The 18,176-nt window shown below is 46.0% G+C and overlaps 1 protein-coding gene across 2 annotated transcripts; it reads left to right on the top strand.

Annotated features, from left to right (window-relative positions):
• Nucleotides 1-3,531: 3,531 nt before the first annotated feature.
• Nucleotides 3,532-7,219, top strand: ATP6V1G1 (ATPase H+ transporting V1 subunit G1). 2 transcript variants are annotated; one of them, XM_074923538.1, is made up of 3 exons: nt 3,532-3,679; nt 4,922-5,022; nt 6,443-7,207. In XM_074923538.1, the coding sequence occupies exons 1-3, from the start codon at nt 3,598-3,600 to the stop codon at nt 6,614-6,616; spliced, it is 357 nt and encodes a 118-aa protein (XP_074779639.1). In that variant the 5' UTR covers nt 3,532-3,597; the 3' UTR covers nt 6,617-7,207. The 2 variants fall into 2 exon arrangements, with proteins under 2 accessions (XP_074779639.1, XP_074779640.1); XM_074923539.1 differs by having other exon boundaries at nt 3,539-3,683; nt 4,990-5,000; nt 6,477-7,219.
• The last annotated feature ends 10,957 nt before the right edge of the window (nt 7,220-18,176 follow it).

Below are 18,176 nucleotides of genomic sequence, written 5' to 3'. Positions count from 1 at the left end.
ATTCTTACAATATCAACATAAGTCCATTCTTATCGTGTAATTCCATCACTGCAATCAGGTTACTCCTGATTTAAATTGCCATGGATCATAAGAAACTCCACAAGAAAAATGAAAGATTCTTTCTTATTTTAAGATATTTGGGCCAAATTCTTGGTGTAAATCAGGTACAGTCAAGCAGTACTGATGTGTGCAGTTAAAAGTTTTGTTGACTTTTTTCTATGTAAATTTTACTGCTGTGTTGTGCTTAGATTTCCAACACTCAGTTTATAAATTTAAAGTATCCCTCCAAACTATGAATTCTAATTAATTATTATTCATTGGTAGTCTTTTAACGATCAACCAATGATCATTTATCAACAACCAACAGCTGCATCATCTCAATGCCTCAAAGTGATTTGTGTTAATGAATTAAACCTCAGAAGAGAGAAACCAGTTCAGTTCCCAGGCGTTCAACACAAAACCTTTTTAGAAGAATAGACAATTGCACAGCATAACAGTTTAAGTAGGGGAATGGAGAATAATAACGTATCCAATTGAAAGTGCAGGGGAATTTAGAGAGGAAAAATGTAATTACCTGATCTGGAAAGAAGCCAGACACAATGTTTAAAATCTCATTCTTAGGAAATGTGTCTTGGAATCCTTAATGACTGCAGGATCATAAGACATGGCACATGTTTTCTGTGCTTGGAAACTAAAAGAATAACAAAGGAAATCTGTATTTATTTTTTTTTCTTCTTGATTCCAGAAACATCGTTTGATATTTCAGAAACCAGTGTAACACATGCATGGAGTTAAGGCCCAGTGTAGAACAAGAGCAGAAAAATAAAAGACACAACTCCAAAATGAAAATCAGTTTTCAACACTTGCAAGAAAATAAAAAAGCTTTTGGAAAAAGAAAATTGATTAAGAAATGTGTTTAATTTCACTTCCATTAATGTGATCTGTGGAAACAGCCAAAGAAAACTATCAAGCTCTGCAGGATAGTCCTCCCTCTCTAGCAAGGGCCAGCATGTGAGCTGTGAGCCACCCCCCTGGCTCAGCACACCTCCTGTACTCCTCCGGCATCGGGACAGTTCAGATCCCAACAGACTCCACATATGGAGATGATATTTCTAAAATACTAAACTCTTCATGTTGCTTAAATACCTTAGTGTGTTTATCTAGCCAAAGAGGTTGGAGCCTCTGCACGGCAGGGTGAGGGGAAAGGCAGAGAGCGGGCAGGGTTCATGTGCTTTGAGTTATCTGCCAGCCCAGCCCAGGCAGAGCAGCACAAGGGGAAGTAGTTTTGTGCCAGAAAGATTTTAGCAATTTATTTTCCCATGTTAGAGAGCAGGACTAGCCCTAGCCTTCTAAAGATGTTATTTCTGCAGTCTTCATTGAATGTGAGGTACATGAAATTTAGGATTAGTCAAGTTTACAGTATTAAGAAATTGGCACTGGACAAATAATGGGATGCAAGTATCAGTTTCAGCAATAGCCACTTACTCTGTAATAGCGAGTGACAAGCTCATGTGCAATGAATCTGGGGGAATAAAAGCCAAATTCAGAAGTACTTGTGACACTAATTAATTATAAAACCATTGCTGATAGAATCTGAACTGTACAAGCAGTTTTCTTATTCATGCAAATGCAGGTTTGAGGATTGGAAATATTTTTTGCGTCGAGAAGTCATTTTTCAAAACTTTAAATGAAAAGTTGATCAAACAGCTTTTAGGTTCACACGCGTTTCATGTGACACACCATGAGGTTTTAATTAGCTTTTGAGCAATCTTAAACTAAAAAGCAACACAACCAAACAAAAGGTTATTTTAAATACAAACTACCATTGCCTCATCTGTTAACCATCAAAATGAAATCGCTGAAAACTCATCAAATGTTTTTGGTCAGCTGTACTTTGGAAGGGACTTTTGTCTGAAAATTTCATGCAATCATAGCCAGGATATTTCTGGGGGCAGAAAAGGGCATCGTTATCATCATCTTTGAGACAGAAGCAGCAACTCTGAAAGCTGCAATCACCCTGGAGGAAAATAACACCCTGGTGATCACTGTGACTTCAGGGGAGAGCCAGGCCTGTTTTGGTCCCTTCCCTGAAAACCTGGCTTGATGTGTTAACATCGCCTTCAGAGCATCCTGCTGCGGGGGTAATTTGTGGGTTCAGCTCAAGTGCTTTAATTAGCAGCAGATGACATCCCTGAAAAAATGGCAGCAGCTAATGAGGATAGTGAGTTTCTAGATGGGAACGGGATGAAGACATCATCTGAGGGCTGTGGGAATCAGTGGGTCAGTTTAATTAATTTGGTGGCATTTGCAGAGATCTGAGGTGGCTCCTCGGATTCAGAGCCAGATTTTTGGGCCATTTCTTCCATAAAACAGCTTGGATGTGGCCCAGCTGAACCCACCACCTCTCAAGTTGCTGTGGCACGTTTTGAATCAGCCCCGCATTTTCTGTCCTTTCCTTTTTGCGCTTACCCATAATCAGCACAGCTCCCGAGCTGCACCCCCTTGGCCAAACCCACCCCGTTTGTGGCAGGTGACTTAGGACCAAGTCTCCTTCTGCCAGCACGGTGCCACGCTGCGATGGGACCAGCAGACGCCTGCTCACTCCTTTGCGCCCAGCGGCTGTTCCTGCTCCCTGTGCGTGAGCCGCCAGGCCCCAGGCTCGCTTCAAAACCCAGATTTATGATTAAAGCTCTTGTCCCCATCTTTCCTTTTGTCTTTCCTTTAGTGAAGCAAATACAACACTCGGTGGACAGGCCTGCTAAGCCCGTTTAGTTAATCTCTGGGCCCAGATGAAGGTCACCCTGCCAAACACTCATAATTCAGCACTATAAATATGCATTTGATTCATTGTCTTCTGTCCCTTCCATCATGGGGGACGGAAGAGGCGTCCAGCAGCCTCCTGTTCTTCCCTGCGGCGACGTGAGTCACTGTCATGGCTCTGGTGCTTCGTCAGAGCAGTATTATTCAGCAATAATTGTAATTTACGCTCTGAAAGTGTCCGGGAAGCTGCATTGAGGGCTTTAAATCGTCCCTGGGACACTACGGCCAAGGGTTGGGGTGAAGGTGGTGTGTCCAGAGGGGCCCAGCTCCCCGGGAGCCCCTGGAGAAGCTGCTCCCGGGTGATTACAAACCTCTTTGTGCTCAGGGGTGAGACCCCACGTCCCACTGCCCGCAGGGGCCCAAAGCCTCCCGCAGGGGAGCCAGGCGCTGCGGCAGTGGGCATTCCGACTTTGCTGCAAGGCCAGTGATAAAAAAAAATACATAAAATAAACAAAAATAAGTGCCATCCGTTGCCGTGCTGAAGGGTTTTACGGGGGGCTCCCTTCACACGTCCAACCCGCTCTCCGGCCGGGGGACACCGGCTCCGCCCCACAGCCCCGCGCGGGAAACGCGCCTCGCCCCGGGCCCTGCCGCCGGCCGGGGAAACCCCGTGGGAGGCGGGCGCCAACGCCCTGGGGGCGGGGCCAAGTAGGAAGGGGGCGTGTCCCGGGCCGCGGAGGCGTGGCCGTGGCGTGAAGGCGTGGCCTGGGTGACGCAGTGACGTCGGCGGCGCCGGGGCAGGGAGGGAAGGGAAGGGGAAGGCAGGGGGCCGCTGCCATGGCCAGCCAGTCGCAGGGCATCCAGCAGCTGCTGCAGGCCGAGAAACGCGCTGCCGAGAAGGTGGCTGAGGCCCGCAAGCGTGAGTACGGCCCGGCCGGCCCTGCCCCGCCGCGGGAGCCTGAGGCGGCGGCGGAGGGGCCTGGTCCGGCCCGGCCCAGCCTGGCCCGGTGCGGCCGCCTCAGGCCCGGCCGCCGCGGGGGAGGGCGGGAGCGCGGTCGGTGGGAGCGCGGCCGGAGGCCTGCCCGGAGGCCTGCCCGGCCGTGGTGCCGCCGAGGCCGCTGGGCAGCGCAGGGGGCGGGGGAGCGGTGTCTGCGGGCCGGGGAGCAGCGGGGTGCAGGGCCCGCCTTGCTGGGGGAGCGCGGGAAGAGTGGGGCCAAAGGGCTGCTCGGGGCCTTGGTCTGTCCCTCTGGAGGCCTCTCTCCGGTGCGAAGCTCTCGGAAGCGAAGCCCGGTGCACCCTGGCAGCAGCGGGGAGCCTGCGTGTCAGTGCCGGGAGAGGCCAGCGTGGGTCTGGGGGGGGCTCCTGGCCCAGGGGGACTGCGCCCTGGGAGGAGACCACCGTCCTTTGTGGCAGCGGGCTCTTCCTTTGGGGGATGCTTGAGCGTAGCTGTTTCTTTCCTACTTTTTTTTGTGGATGAAAACAGTGTATTTTCACGTTGGTGACTAGACATTTTGTAGAGCTGGGAGAGCTACACCTCAGGGAACAAAGTTAGCTTTTTCTTTTAAGTGAGAGAAATTCTGGTTGCAAGGATTCCCACTTTACAATTTTTTTACTATTTTAATGAAGCCGCACTATATTGCGATTCTACCCCCTGACAGTTTTTTTGAGAAGTACAGTGTTGGAGTTCACTCTGACGATGGTAACCTCGTGGTGGAAAGTCCAAGAGGGGAAGCTGATGCAGTAGCCAGTTTTTTGATCAGTTGCACAACTGGCCTGAAACAAAACTAAGACTTAAATGTTGTTTTTGCTGTGCTCTTTGGGATCGTTGAGACATTGCATGCTCACATGAGCAAGGCCAGACCTGCAGGCTGACTGATGCATCCACTGGCTCAGAGGACCTCTCCAGCTCTTGCTGGTGGAGGCTCATTGCGTGGTGAGCCTGATGATGGTTTGGTGGCCCACGGGGTGACCTCATGCTCCCGAGGTTGGCTAACGCTGCAGAGCTGGAGGGGCTGCAAGGGTGTGTGGTGCCCTGCTATTGCCTCCTACAGAAGTAGCTGCTGTGATGCTATAGTTATATGCATCAGGTAGCTGGAGAGGTGTGGGGAAATGCACTTCAATTCTTTCTCTTATTTTCTTTTGGTATGTTCTTTGGAAACAGGAAAGAATCGGAGGCTGAAGCAGGCAAAAGAAGAGGCCCAGGCAGAGATTGAGCAGTACCGCCTGCAGAGGGAGAAGGAGTTCAAAGCCAAGGAAGCAGCGGTTTGTTTTCTAGATCATTCACTGTTCCCTACCCAGCCCCTTAACCTTGTATTTGGGGTTGCATGCCCAGACAGCAGCCGTCTGGGTGGAACACATTGCTGGAGCAGCACTTCCCTAACTGCCTTCCTCTGATGCACAGCCACGTGTCACGGAAAAAACAGTGGAAGTGAATCAGAACACGGTGTGTTGCGTCTCACCAGTCAGAACTATCGACTGGCAGTGAATTAGTGTGATAAGCTGGTGCCCTGACGAGTGGCAGCCTCCCCAGCCCCACTGTATGCAGCAGTGACAAAAAAAGACCCAAGCTTGTTCCTCCTATGAGAAGCTGGTTTCTACGATGCTGATGTGGTGGAGACAGCTTGCCTCGTAGATGCTGCTCTCTTGCTGGAGCAGTTGTAAGGCTTGTATTCATTCTGCGTAGTGGTGCCTGCTGTGTTCTAAGGGGTGTGTTTACTTTCCTTCTGAGCAAGAGGAGGAGTTCCCAAAAGGCACAGAACTGACGCCCTTCACCATTTGGGGTTGCTTCTGTTGCCTGTGTGCTCCTGTCAGTTCTGAAATCTTCAGAAAATGACCTGGCAACCCTCCCCTCTGTCCATCTTCTGGTTAGCACAACCCCACCTCTTTTTTCCTGCATAATAGCCTTCGTGTCAGTAGGCCAAGATTAACTTTTTACAGTCGCTTGTTAGTTTGGTTCACTAGGCATATGGTAACAGTGATAACAGGCAGTTCCACACTAGTAAAGTAGACCTCACTGCCTGTCAACTGGTTTTGTTTTACTTACCCTTCTCCAGAGCGAGAAGCTCTTTAAGCCCCAGGGTGCTGGTCTCTTTCAGCATGTTTTTTTTTCTGTGATGTTGTTGTCGTGTCCCATCCCCCCCCAATGGGAATTTGCTCTCTGCCCTTGCTTATGTAGCAAGAAGGGCACCGTAAGCTGTGCGAGACTCCTTGCTGTGCATCTCACGTGGCCCACAGTTCTGTTAGGCAGAAATTTGTATGAAGATTCTCTAAGGGTAGAAGCAATGGGATGATGTGAAGACCGTGCTTAAACTAAATCATGGGTGTTACTTTTCTTACGCTACTTATGCTACTCACGCTTACAGTACTGGCCAGGGGTTCCCGGTTCCAGTTCCAGTACAGCAGGATCTTTCCTTCAGGCATTCTTTAGAAGCTTGTGGTCTAAACTGATAGATAATGAATAAAAGATGATAGAAGTCATGGGTTGTGGATGAAATACAAACTTAAGCAACTTGAGTGGGAAATCAGAGAATCCAACATATTTTTTTTAAGCACAGTTATTCCCTCAGCAAAGATTAACGGTTGAGATGCACTGAGACTGTCCAGAATAACAAGATGCTGAGCTAGGCGTAGCGTTTTTTGTCAGACTCACGTGTGAGCTTTCTCTTTCCTTTGCTCTTTGTAGGCTCTTGGATCTCATGGCAGCTGCACCACTGAAGTTGAGAAAGAGACCCAGGAAAAGATGAGTGTAATCCAGCAGAACTTCCAGAAGAACCGTGAGGTGGTCCTCTCCCAGCTGCTGTCACTAGTGTGCGATATCAAACCTGAAATCCATGTGAACTACCGCATCAATGGGTAGTAGTAAAGGAAGGAATAAGCATACTGGAAATGCTGGTAGTAACATCTGAGCTTCAGGAACGTACAGCTCTTAGCCATACCTTAACTGTTCTTGTAAATGTGTTAAATTATTTCAGTGAGTTGTAGGTCATCAGTATCTTGTTGGAGTTCTGTTAGTGTCTCTCTTGACACAGATTTAGAGGTTATTCAAACATGAAATGGCCATGTCTTAAATCTATGCTAAGTTATTAAATATATACTCAAGTTGGCACGTTAATGCTCCCTTTTTATCTGGATAGTATTCAGTGAGAGGCTTTCCTCTGCAAAGCAGATAGGGGAGAGAGATGCTGGCCAGGTTTAAATTAAGAGCATATGTAACTGTATTCTTGTTCACAAAAATGCATTTGTCAGTGTGTTGTTAACCTTTGTACAGGGGTTAAGCCTCTAAAAAGAATTCTCTGGCTGTACAGTGCTGACTGATAATTTTCAGGTGCTTTGAGTTTTTCTGTATTGAATATCTGTATATTCTGTTAGCTTGAGTTACGAGTCTGGCACTATGACACTTGAAAGTAAAAATACTTATTTAATTCCAAAGTCTCTGGTCAGTCCTGTTGTTCCTGCTAACTTGTTCTGAGAGTGCTGGCAGGTCTCACTGTGTTGCATGGAAGTTGACTCTGAAGAATTTTTATCAAGTATTGATAAAAGAGATACAGCAAACGTCTGAAGGTTGCAGCAGGTAAGTTAAAAGCCCATTACAGAGCTACTCTTGGCTGCAGTCTGATGCTTTACCTGACAGATCATTCCAAAAAACCTTCAGGAACAAATGTTCTTGTGACCATTAGGGGAAATAAAATGTTGCCAGTTCACTAGAGTAGTTTGATAGCCAAGTGCTGTGCAGTAATTATCCTTCCTTTAGTCAAGTACTGGTCACTTGTTTATACTAAGGTTGTCCTGTATCCTACAGCATCCCTCTGTATGCAGGAACAGTGTGAAATAAGTGTGCTGGGGTTGTCTGTGCATCGCTTTCTGTTTTTTTTATGCACAAATATGTGAAGAGGTTTCATGTTTCAGTAGTTTCTTCCTTTCCCTCTCTCACCAGCAGGATATTAAATGTAGCTTTGGTTTTTTGTTGAGTTCCATTTAAGGCTGTTTTTCTTTTTTCAGAAAAGAGACCTTGATGAACACGTACCTCATCAGACCCAAGAGTCATACAGTCAGGATCTAGGCAAGAAACCTCATTGACGCTGTTTCTCAAACTGAACATCCTGTATTTCTGCAGACCCTCAGCCTGGCATTGAACAGCCTCCCAGGCCTGTAGGGCTTGGTTGTAGCTGAGAGGGAGGAAAGCAGGATGGATGAAATTTGTAACAGGCAGAAATATCTTCTGCCTGCAATTACGCAGGGCAATTGAAATTCGAGTAGACTACTATGGTGTTGCCTGTTGTAATATTTTATGGTACTGTACTGTAGTTCTGAAAGGATCTAATTTAGGGATTCAAGCTATTAAATGGGTTGTAAAATTGAAACAAAAGCCTCCTGCAAAGTCAAATTTGCCAGCCTGGGGAGAAAGCCAGGTCAGTGCAAAAGAACAGGATCAAAGCAGTTTTAATCAGCCTGGTCTAATGACTGGAGAGGTGCTATGGCCTCATAAAAGGTTGCAGCCATGCAAATTCGAGTCTGTCCTTTGGAGATGAAACATCTCTTCCTGTTGAGAACAGGTGCTCAGACTCCAGCGTGATACTCCTCATAAAAGTCCTCCTAGCTCCAGGCTGTAATTAGCAATTTCATCCTGTTTGTTTATCACTAAAACATTGCCACTCTGTCCAGAAAAATATAGTGCGTGCCCCACTTTCTCATGTTGGTTCATAAGTTTCCTTTTGTTAATGAGGACTTTCCATCCTTGCTCTCTAGAATAGTAAGAGGCAGGAGAAAAAAAAAAAAAACCAACTTCCCCTGATTATTTCTTCTTGGCAAAAGGTGGTGTGAAGATGCTCCCTTTACAACAATGTGTCACAAGAATATAAATTTTCTGTAATATTTCCCTGAAACTTAACAGCTTAGAATTACCAGACTCTGTAACTTTGCACAGAAACAAGTATTTCCAATTGCTGCTGTCCAGGAAGGCTGGCTTTGTTTGCAGTGCAGATATTTTGTTTTAAAATGAGATTCATCTTACGCTGCGATGCTCTGGGAAAGGGAGACCTACTGCTATCTTTGTGCCTCAGCCAGGATGTGCCAGAAAAATACTCTGCAGGGAGCAGTTTTCTACTGGCAGAGTAGGAGTTGGACATGCAACTTCTTGCCTCTGAAATTTGATTTTTCTAGACTTTCTGCAGCAAGTTTGATTAGTAAAACCTACCCCAGCTGCTAGTACAAATCTGTCTCCGAATCCTCCCTGCTGCTGATCTGCCTCTGTGATCCCTTGCAGATGTGGCCCCATGTATATGAGCTGTAGCTTGCTCTTGTACCGCAGAAAGGACCAGAAGCTGCTTTGGGCACATATTTTGCTGTCTGATTCCCTTAATTTGAGTTCTTATCCCTGGAAATGGCAGCCGACTGCTGGGTGGTCAGAGTCCTGGTGCTGTGTGGAGGCTGGAGGTGCTCAGTACTTGTGTATTGTTTAGTTCATGCAATGTCAAGTGAGCGGCTGCTGCTCTTGATTTCTCCCAGTGAAAACTGTGTGCAAATAAGCACTTTCTTGGGATCAGCGCAGGCACATTAGGATTTACGCAGTGCAGTTTGGCTCCTGTCACATCCATGTTCAGCAACAACAGTTTGGTGTTGATTTTTGTGGAATTTCTTTTCAGACATATTTGTAGAGTTAATACTTGTCACTTTTGAAATACCATTGAGAAGGCATGTTTGTACAAGCACCAGATGGACAAATGGCTTATTAACACCAGACTGAGTGTCATCTGGGCGGCTTAACGGGCAGTACGAGGTACAATCAGGACGTGTGTTTGTGCTGCTTGAAGCCGAAGTTCAATTTTTAAGGTGCATCTGTGTTGGCAGAGCTTGCTCCCTGCTCGGCTCGTGCTGTTCGGGCTGAAGGTCGGTGTCTCCTCCTCGCTGCTGCCTGTTTAAGCAAGAGCTCAGCATCCCTCTGGGAGGGGAGGCAGAGGGGAAATCAAGCCCCAATCCTGCTCAGGTCCACCACCTCTGCCCTGTCTAATGATGTTTGGTATTTTTTGGTCAGTTCAGAGCTAGTATGCATTTGATCCCCTGTGTATTTGTTACAGTTAAATTCAAAAACATGAGAGGAAGGTCTAGTAATGAACAGGACGAGTGAAAGGTGGTGTGTGAGGTGGTAGCAGGTCCCTTCCCAGCCACTTGCAGCCTGGGTGATCGCAGGGGGCTGCCAAAAGCAGGCGAAGGGCAAGGCAGTGCTGCTGCTGCTGGAGGATTAATTCAGGCAGTGAGGAATGGCAGGGGAGGTTCATGACCCCGCCTGTGACATAGGAACAATCATAATTTAATTTTTTTATAGAGCATTTTGTGTGATGTTTAACTTGTAATGTTTTTGTTTCAGGGAAAGTCATTTTCCCCTATAAAGATCCCCCTACCCTTTTCTCTTCCTTTCCCAGGTCCAAATAGAAATAAAGGAGGGAAATTGCCCACAGCCCCATATCTGGAGTCCGGGAGTTTGAGAGAGTGTTCATTAAGAGGAGAGCGATTTTGACTGCCAGGGCTTTATCAGCTTGATTTGCACGGTTTCAGAACCACGAGAGAGGACCCTAAGTTTCCCCCGTGTTGTGCCTACTGCTGAAGGTCAACAAGCCATTCCTTGCTCTGCCTGTCAGTGACTGGCTGCTGGTAACAGAAATTAATCATTCAAAGTATTCCAGTAAGTCCAAATTCGGCAGCCTCAAATTTCTCATTCCTCTTTGTGGGGTCCCTGCACGATTCCTGATGATCTTTATTAAAGTTGGAGGGTTTCTAATGCGAGATATGAGCCCAGCAAGCTGCTGTCACTCCCTCCTCACCTCCCATCCACATCTTTCGGCCCCTGTCTTTTTCTCCTGCACTGGTGCCCACCTGATCCTGGAGCAAGCAGAATTAGCTGGCAGTAAGTGACCCTGCAGAGAAGTTTGCAGTTTCTGGCCTGTGAGGGAGTTTGTGGGAGATGTAGACAGCAAGATGGTGTGTCCCAGCAATAGCTGCACATAAAGGAGCTGAGCTTAGTCTTATATCAATAAAAACACACCCTAATTTTGACTGACCTAAGTAACTCCTGTGCTCTCTTGCTGCTCTGGTGTGCCATCACGCAACGCCTTCTGTAGGTTCCAGATAACTATATAAAAAGAATGCCATTTGTCTGTCTTCTCTCTGCCTGTATGAAACCTCCTCATTTTTCTTCTCTATTTTCCTCATGTGGATTCTCTTTCCCATTTGTCTGACATCACTAGTTTTTGCATTCACACATAGTAAGAAAGATCAGCCTAGAACCCACTGAGCCCAGCTGAGGTTTTGGATTCAAAGTATTAAAAGACTATCAAGAAACCTCAAGATCAATGCTTTGTTGAAAAAGTTCCCTAAACTAATCTAAGAAAGTAGGACAGTGTAATCTTTCTTTGAGGTTGAAAGGAAAAAGTACTAATTTCATGCAGAAAAGATTGTATCTTGGACTGGCATAGGAATAGAAAATAAATAGGTATTAAATTACATTTGACTGTCTCAAAATAATCTAATAAAGCATCTGCTGGATCAATAGCTGAATCATTATCCAAGGCACATAGCTAGCTTTCCCTTTTTTAATTTGAGATGCAAGAAAGAGATTTTTGCATTACCATAATAAAAAGAATAATACTTTAAGTCTTCACAGGAAAAAGGCAGAAGTAGGGAAAAAAACCCCAAGAACTACACTTCATGCCTTAAGCAAGTGTCATTTTTCATTTGAAACATGTAATTTAGGGATATTGTGAAATAAAGTTTTTGTATTTAATGACTGTCAATCTGTCAGCTTTGCTGAGCTGTTTGACAAAAAAAACCCAACCCAGAGTCTGTGAAAGAAGACTTTGTGTGCAGGAAGAGGAGAAGGGCAAGACAAGGCTTTCAACAACTTTGTTCTCCTAATTAAGACTGGGAATAAAAATAAAAATATGGAACAGTTATCCACTGAAAATGCAGTTTCATCAAAAGAAAATGAGATCTGCCTGTGTTGGCTGCTGCTGGCCGCTGCAACGTGCACAGCCACAAACAAGACTAAAGGGGAGAAACTGCGGTCAGGTGCAGATCATGGCAAATAAAGCAGGAGTAGCAGTGATGTGTTACCAGCCTTCAGATACTGCACAAAAGTTTATTAAACCATGTAGTAAATATAGAGAGAATATGGTTTTAGGAGTCAGAATAGGAAAAATCAGACTAAAGAGTATACATCTCAGTATTTAAAGCAGTGTGATTTGAAATAGTGAAGAGCAATCTCAGAAATATATTAAGAATATGATAGAGGATGAGGTTATCCCTGAGGACAGGAGCTATCGGTGGTTACTCTCAGTTTGAAAAGCACTTCAAATGGCAGATTATTTTGGTTTTCCTGGAATCAGGTTCCCTGTAATATATTCATTAATGCAGCATGATGGAATAGGTAGTACAGTTACAATACGTCCAGGGCACCAAGCTGGGAAGAGATACAAACAGTACAGAGGACTGCATTACAATTCAAAATGATCTTGATAAATGGGAGAAATGATCTGAAACCAATAGCATGAGACTCCCTGAAGAGAAGTGTAATGCTGAACTAAGAAAGGTGAAATCAAATACAGAAAACCCAAGTAATCAATAACCAGCTGTACAGCGCTGCAGAAACTGCAAATGAGGGTGAACTCCCCCAGATTCAGGAAATGTTTTTGTTTTGAGATGAAGTCACCGCAGTACAGCACATTGATACAAGTGTCCTATGTAAGATGGAGGTGAGAAAGAGAGGTTTTATGCTCATGGATGTGGTGAGGTCTCTGTGTCCTGTTTGGACACTGAGCTTTGACAGAGATGAAAAGAAATTGCTCTTTGAATAGAGCATTGAATGGCCCGGGGAGGTTTGGGAAATGTGGCTCAGAGCAGTGATGATGGGGAGGTAAGGGATTATTTAGTCTAGAGTCTCTATGACAGCAGAGAGTAGAGGTCTTGAAACAAATTAGAGGTTGTTTCAAAGCAGACAGACTTTTTATCTTTCACCAGATTCACTGAGGCTAGAAGAAATAATGAGCTTCATTTGAAATGAGAGAGATTTCATTTATAAGCGCTTTTTAGCAGGTATGTTGAGGGGCTGCGGGGTGGGTGGCTGTGGAGGCTGCTGTCCCCATGTTCTGGGGCTTCGTCCCCTAATAACTGCTGGCCCTGGCAGCTGGTTTCAGTCACGCTGGAAAGAAGGGTAAGGTCTCATTTGACAGTGGGGTTAAAGTGTCCCTTCATGTCCCATCACTTAATTATCAGAGTTAAGATCAGGAAGCAGAAAACAATCAAAGAGCAAGTGAAGTGAGAGAGGGAGACTGCAAACAGCTCTGCGGTGGGTGGATGTGAGTCAGGACATGCTGCTTTGGCGGTACCAGCGGGTGAAGCTCAAGAGGAACCTCAAGCTGCCTTAACTCTGGTTTGTATAAAACAAATCCCTGGATCCCCTGCCAGCCAGCACAGGCTGAACGTACAGCTGACAGAATGCTTGCTGGAGCGGACAAGTCTGCATTTTTGTTTTCATTTCATTCATTCTCATTTTAATTTTTGGAAGACTTTCATCTGCAGACCTTCATTTTTAAACTGGGCCAGTTTCAGCTGGACTCTATGAACCAGAAGCACCTCCAGTCTGTGTTGGGATCCTGCCAGCATCCTCTCTCAGGTTTACAGTCAAATAGTCCCCTGCTTCTTGTGAGCCTTTGACTCGCTCCAAGTTCCTTTCTAGAAAACGGATTGACTTTGTATTTGCTGTTAATTACATTTTCCCCTCTTGGCTTTAAGAGGGGTAAATTTCTAATGCTAAAGTTTTGGTAGGGCCATTAATGGGTAAGATAGGAATGTTACAGACACATCTTTGCATTTCAAAAGCCCAGGTTAAAAGGCATGTATGCAAATACAATAACAGCTTGCTGTCCAGCTAGAATTTAAAATGTGTTGTTTATTGGAATATTTTAATCTTGGAATATTTTATAGACTATTCTGGGGGACCTATGGCTACAGGATATCTGTTTGGATTGAGAAGATACCTGGTAGGATCTCATTCGCCTAACAAAAGCATCAAAGTTATGCCCCAAATAAGATGATCAAAAAACTAACACCTGACAAAGATTTCTGAGCACGCAGCTTGATGACTGCTGAAGTCAGAGAGTCGGGCCATGACACCTTGACTCCTTCTAACTGTCCTGCAGACCCATTATCTTCTTTGAGCCAGAGCTGCAAACTCACGGACGTGGTTGGGTGGAAAACTATCTCAGAACAACAGCTGGAAAACCTTGTTTTCCTTCTAGGTTGGTTTAAGCTGCTGTGGAACTTCCTCCTTGGTTCCTTAGATAGGCATGAAACAAATGCTTTGAAAACCTTCAGAGAGAAAGCTGTCGGTCTGAAATTTTCTAAAGTTTGAATTGTGTATGGCCTTTTTTGCTGCTTCAGAGCAGCAAAACTGGGATTGCTTTAAACTTGGAATTAGCTTTTTTTTTTTTTTGGTGGTGGTTTGGTTGTTTTTTTTGTTTTTTTAATTCTTTGCCTTTTTCTTTCTTCAACACCCCTCCCAAATGAGCAGGATTTTTCTGCTTGTGCTGATGGGGTGAGGTGTTGATACCAAGAACAGCCCATGCACGCATGTCTTGCTAAACAAGAGGTGTACAGTCTGTATGCTGCAGGTAATTATGAATGTTGCTTTCAAGTTTATTGCCCCCGCAGAGTTTTGCCTGGGGCATTTTTTTTTTTTTTGCAGTGAGCTGGCAGGGCTCTTTCTAAGCACTTTGGTCATCATATTCTCCCTGTCAGGATCTTTGCGTGGGCAAGAGGAAGAAACGAAGCCAAAGCTTTTGATGAGAAACATTTGCAAAAGAACCTAAAGCTCTGTATGGCCCTATCTTGGGTGGGGACTTGAGCTGGGCCTTGAGCTAGTGACAACAGCAAGTTTTATCTGATTTTTCTCAATACCTGGATGACGTTACTATGCGAGTTGCCAGTTTCCAGTGTAACAAGATCCCATGTGGGTAAGCAGCTTTGAAGTCAGTTCTGTTGCCCATGTAGCCACGTGATGTAATGAATGCATTGCTCAGCAATGTTTGGAGAAAGCAGAGCTGCAGAAATTCACCCCTCAGAGTAGAACAGCATTTTCTTCAGGAAGTGTACACAGGCACTGCAATGAAGCTGCTGCTTCTTCTTTTTTTTTTTTTTTTTTTTTTTTTTTTTTTTTTTTTAAAAAACAGTCTCTAAGACTAACAGTCACTAAAATACTTGTTTTACTCTGTTCCTAACCTCCATGGATGCTCTAGCTTTTGGTGAAACCAGGATTCTCAGGCTAATGAGTCTTCTTTCCCTGTGGTGTCTCTCAGCGTTGCCTCTGCATGAATGCAGATGACTGCTCCAGCACGTGAAGCTGTTCTGGGGGTCTCTCTGACCATGTGTTTGGACCTACTGCTTTTCATCTGAGTCCAGCAGCTGCAGAGGAAATTAGCACCCACCCTCCGTATCAGCGCAGCCTCCTGTTTTGAGGAGGGCTACAGTTCCCACCCTGCGTGTTATCCCTGTTTCTCTGTGCTTTAACATGACCTTTTGCTAAAGATAGAGTGACCCGTTCTCAGCCTTGAGATCTTCACTCACCTCTTCTGATTTCTCCAGCCCTGTCATTGATGCTTGGCTTTGACTAATATATTCACAGCAACTAATCTGATGCAACCTTGAGGTTTGTACTTCGTGAGTCCTACCCAGGTGATCGAGGAGGAGGAGAAGAGCCTTCTGTGTTTACCATTCTTCAGCTCTTCACAGTCTTTAGGGTCTGGGTCCAGCTCTGGACTCCCACCCTGTAAAAGGTGAGGATAACTCCTGTGGTGGGATCTCCCCCCATAGCAGTGCCTTTGCTGGGAAAGCACTTTTGAGGAACTCTAGAGGGTTAAAACCATGTTTCTGTAAAACAGCCGAGGGGTAAAGTCACATGCACGAGGGAGATTTTGCAAGTTGGTGCTTGCAGCTTGGGGTAATGAGAGGGAGCGCGGGGGCGAAGGCTTCTTGTCTTAGGTGAGCTGTGTCTGGTTAGTCTGTGGTCCCCGGGAGATGCAGGGAAGAGAGTGACTTTCCCCAATACAGGTTGGGGCTGTGGGACCAGAGACGTCCCCTCTTGGTGGTGGGACAGTGTGGCGCCCGGGCAGTGCAGAGTGGGATGATGGCAGATAAAGGGCAGTGAGGAGGAGGAGGAGGGAGCTGCACTGTCTCCCCAGGACCAGGAAGTGATCTGGAACAGGTAAGCCTCTGCCAGCCACTCTGGAAAAGAAGCAGGACTTGCTGAATGTTTTTCTGCTGTTTAGCTGGGGCTTGAAGGTGTCCTAAAAAGAAGGTCCATAGCCTGAAGGAGGAAAAGTCACCAGAGAGACGTTGGCGTTGCATGAAGAGTAAGAGATGTAGTGAGACGCAGAGTTTGGAGAGTGCAGGAGATGAGAGGATGCCCCTCGTGTTAGAACAGGAGGCGGCAGACGAGGAGCTGGGGGGGGCACATCTCCAAAAATAAGCAGTTGTTCTGCAGTAAAAGGGAATGGAGCCAAACGAGGACTGTGCTGCACAAAGAGGTAAAAGCAAAGCTGCTTTTGCTGATGGGCTCGTCCTGGCTGGGGAAGGCTGTTTCCCTCCTGAAGCTCCCCGACAGGCTGGGGAAGGCTGAGCTGCCCTCACCCTGCTGTACCATTCACTGCCGTCTCCTGTGGACTGTCCTCCAGAGACTCAAAATTCTTGACATCTAATCTAGAGAGCCTTGATTCATCTCTAACTTAACATGACAGCAGCAACAACAGGGTGGTAGGTTTTAATTAGGTTTTCTTTTTGTTTCCTCTGTTTTTTCACTCTTTGCTGCTGTTTTGTGTGGGCTTTTCTGTCTCATTTCTTCATTTTCCCTTCTGTTTGATGCTAATCTGAAGGGATTGAAGGCAAAAGGGGAAAAGCAGTGAGAAAATTCACTGTCTGAATCCACCTTTTGGTGCTGGGAGATGTGCTATGTAACACATGGCTACCCACGCTCTGCAAGGAAATCGCACTGGGGAGATGCACTCCACGTATGGCAGAACTGCTCCTCACCTGTGCTGGTGGAGAGTGGGTGCTGTGCCCACCCCGTGTACACACACAGACTGCACGCCTCTTGTGCAACATCTACTATGGCTTGATTCCTTTAAGTGTGAGTTTCCAGCCCTCTGCAGGTTTTTTCTGCAATCAGAAGAACGTTTTGTGTTGTTTCTCCTGCTTTAATTTCCTTTCTGACAGCCCTTCCACCAGTGACTACCCTGGCTTTGTGCAAGGGGGTAGTTGCAGCAACAATCATTGGTCAAAAATAAAGCAATCCTCTTTGGAAGGAGAGCAGGTGAGCTCTGTGAGGGACCCTTATGGGTTCCTGGTGCAAAAGCAGGACCAAGCAGAGGTTAAAAAGTAAATGATAGTTTTGGAGAGCCAGAGTGAAAGCAGCTGAGTCACATGAGTGGAAGATAATTGAAAAGTAATCTTCGGTCTTGCAAGCATTTGCTTTAACAACCACCCACAGGTCCTGGCAGTAGGTTAGAGACCTACGTCAGCAGCATTTGCCTGGAAAATCTGTGGGCATGGTGCCTGCTGTGGAGAAGTGCCCCATTGGCTTCTGGCACTGCCCATGGCAGAGAGGAGAGGGGAAAGGAAGGCAGAGACCCTCAAAGGCTTCGCTGCTGCTGGGTGAGAGCTTCTGCTTGCCTCTGCCTTTAGTGGATGCTTTTTTCTTCCTTATCTGCACTGCTTCCTTCATGTGGTGAGGGATTATCCACCACGTCAGTGAGTGGGGTGCATTGCTTCCAGGGAAGGACATTCACACTAGCTCCACTTTCTTCTGAAAGTGCCAGCTGAAAGCAATAGCAAAAAGCCTCTTGGCTTCACAAGGAGAAATCCTGCCTATTCCTTGACTAATTGTTCGCAAAATATCAATGTTTAAGGATGTCAGGATAATTTAGGGAATACTTAAGGATTTTTTTTTTCCACCTGTTAACAAGACAAAAGTTAATTGCAGCAAAAGCTAAGCCTGTGTGTACTGTACTCATGGCTGGCTAATGCCTACCTGGTGATAACATCCACAGGGAGCGGGGTCCAAAGAGCAGAGCACACCCAAAGGATCTGTGCTGTTACCCTTATTTGCTGTCTCTGCAAGATCTGGGATTCTCTTTTCCTCTTTTCAGGGCTAAAAAATGCCTCCTTGCTCATGGAAAGCAGGATCTTGAGGAAGTCATCAGTGGGAGTGTGAATGAGGATTTCACAATCTGCTCCCTAAGGAGGAGAGCAAGCCAGCTGCCTGCTGCCTTGGGGCTGAATTGGTGTTTCTTAGCAGTGAAAGATAAGGCAGATCTACAAAGTGCTGAATTTCTGACAATACAACATAGAGTCCCTCAAGGAGAGACACCTTCAGC

The sequence above is a fragment of the Athene noctua genome, chromosome 20 (genome assembly GCF_965140245.1).
Source record: "Athene noctua chromosome 20, bAthNoc1.hap1.1, whole genome shotgun sequence".
Lineage (NCBI taxonomy): Eukaryota > Metazoa > Chordata > Aves > Strigiformes > Strigidae > Athene > Athene noctua.
Note: the sequence above shows the minus strand (reverse complement) of the source record. Positions and strands in the feature narration are given on the sequence as shown.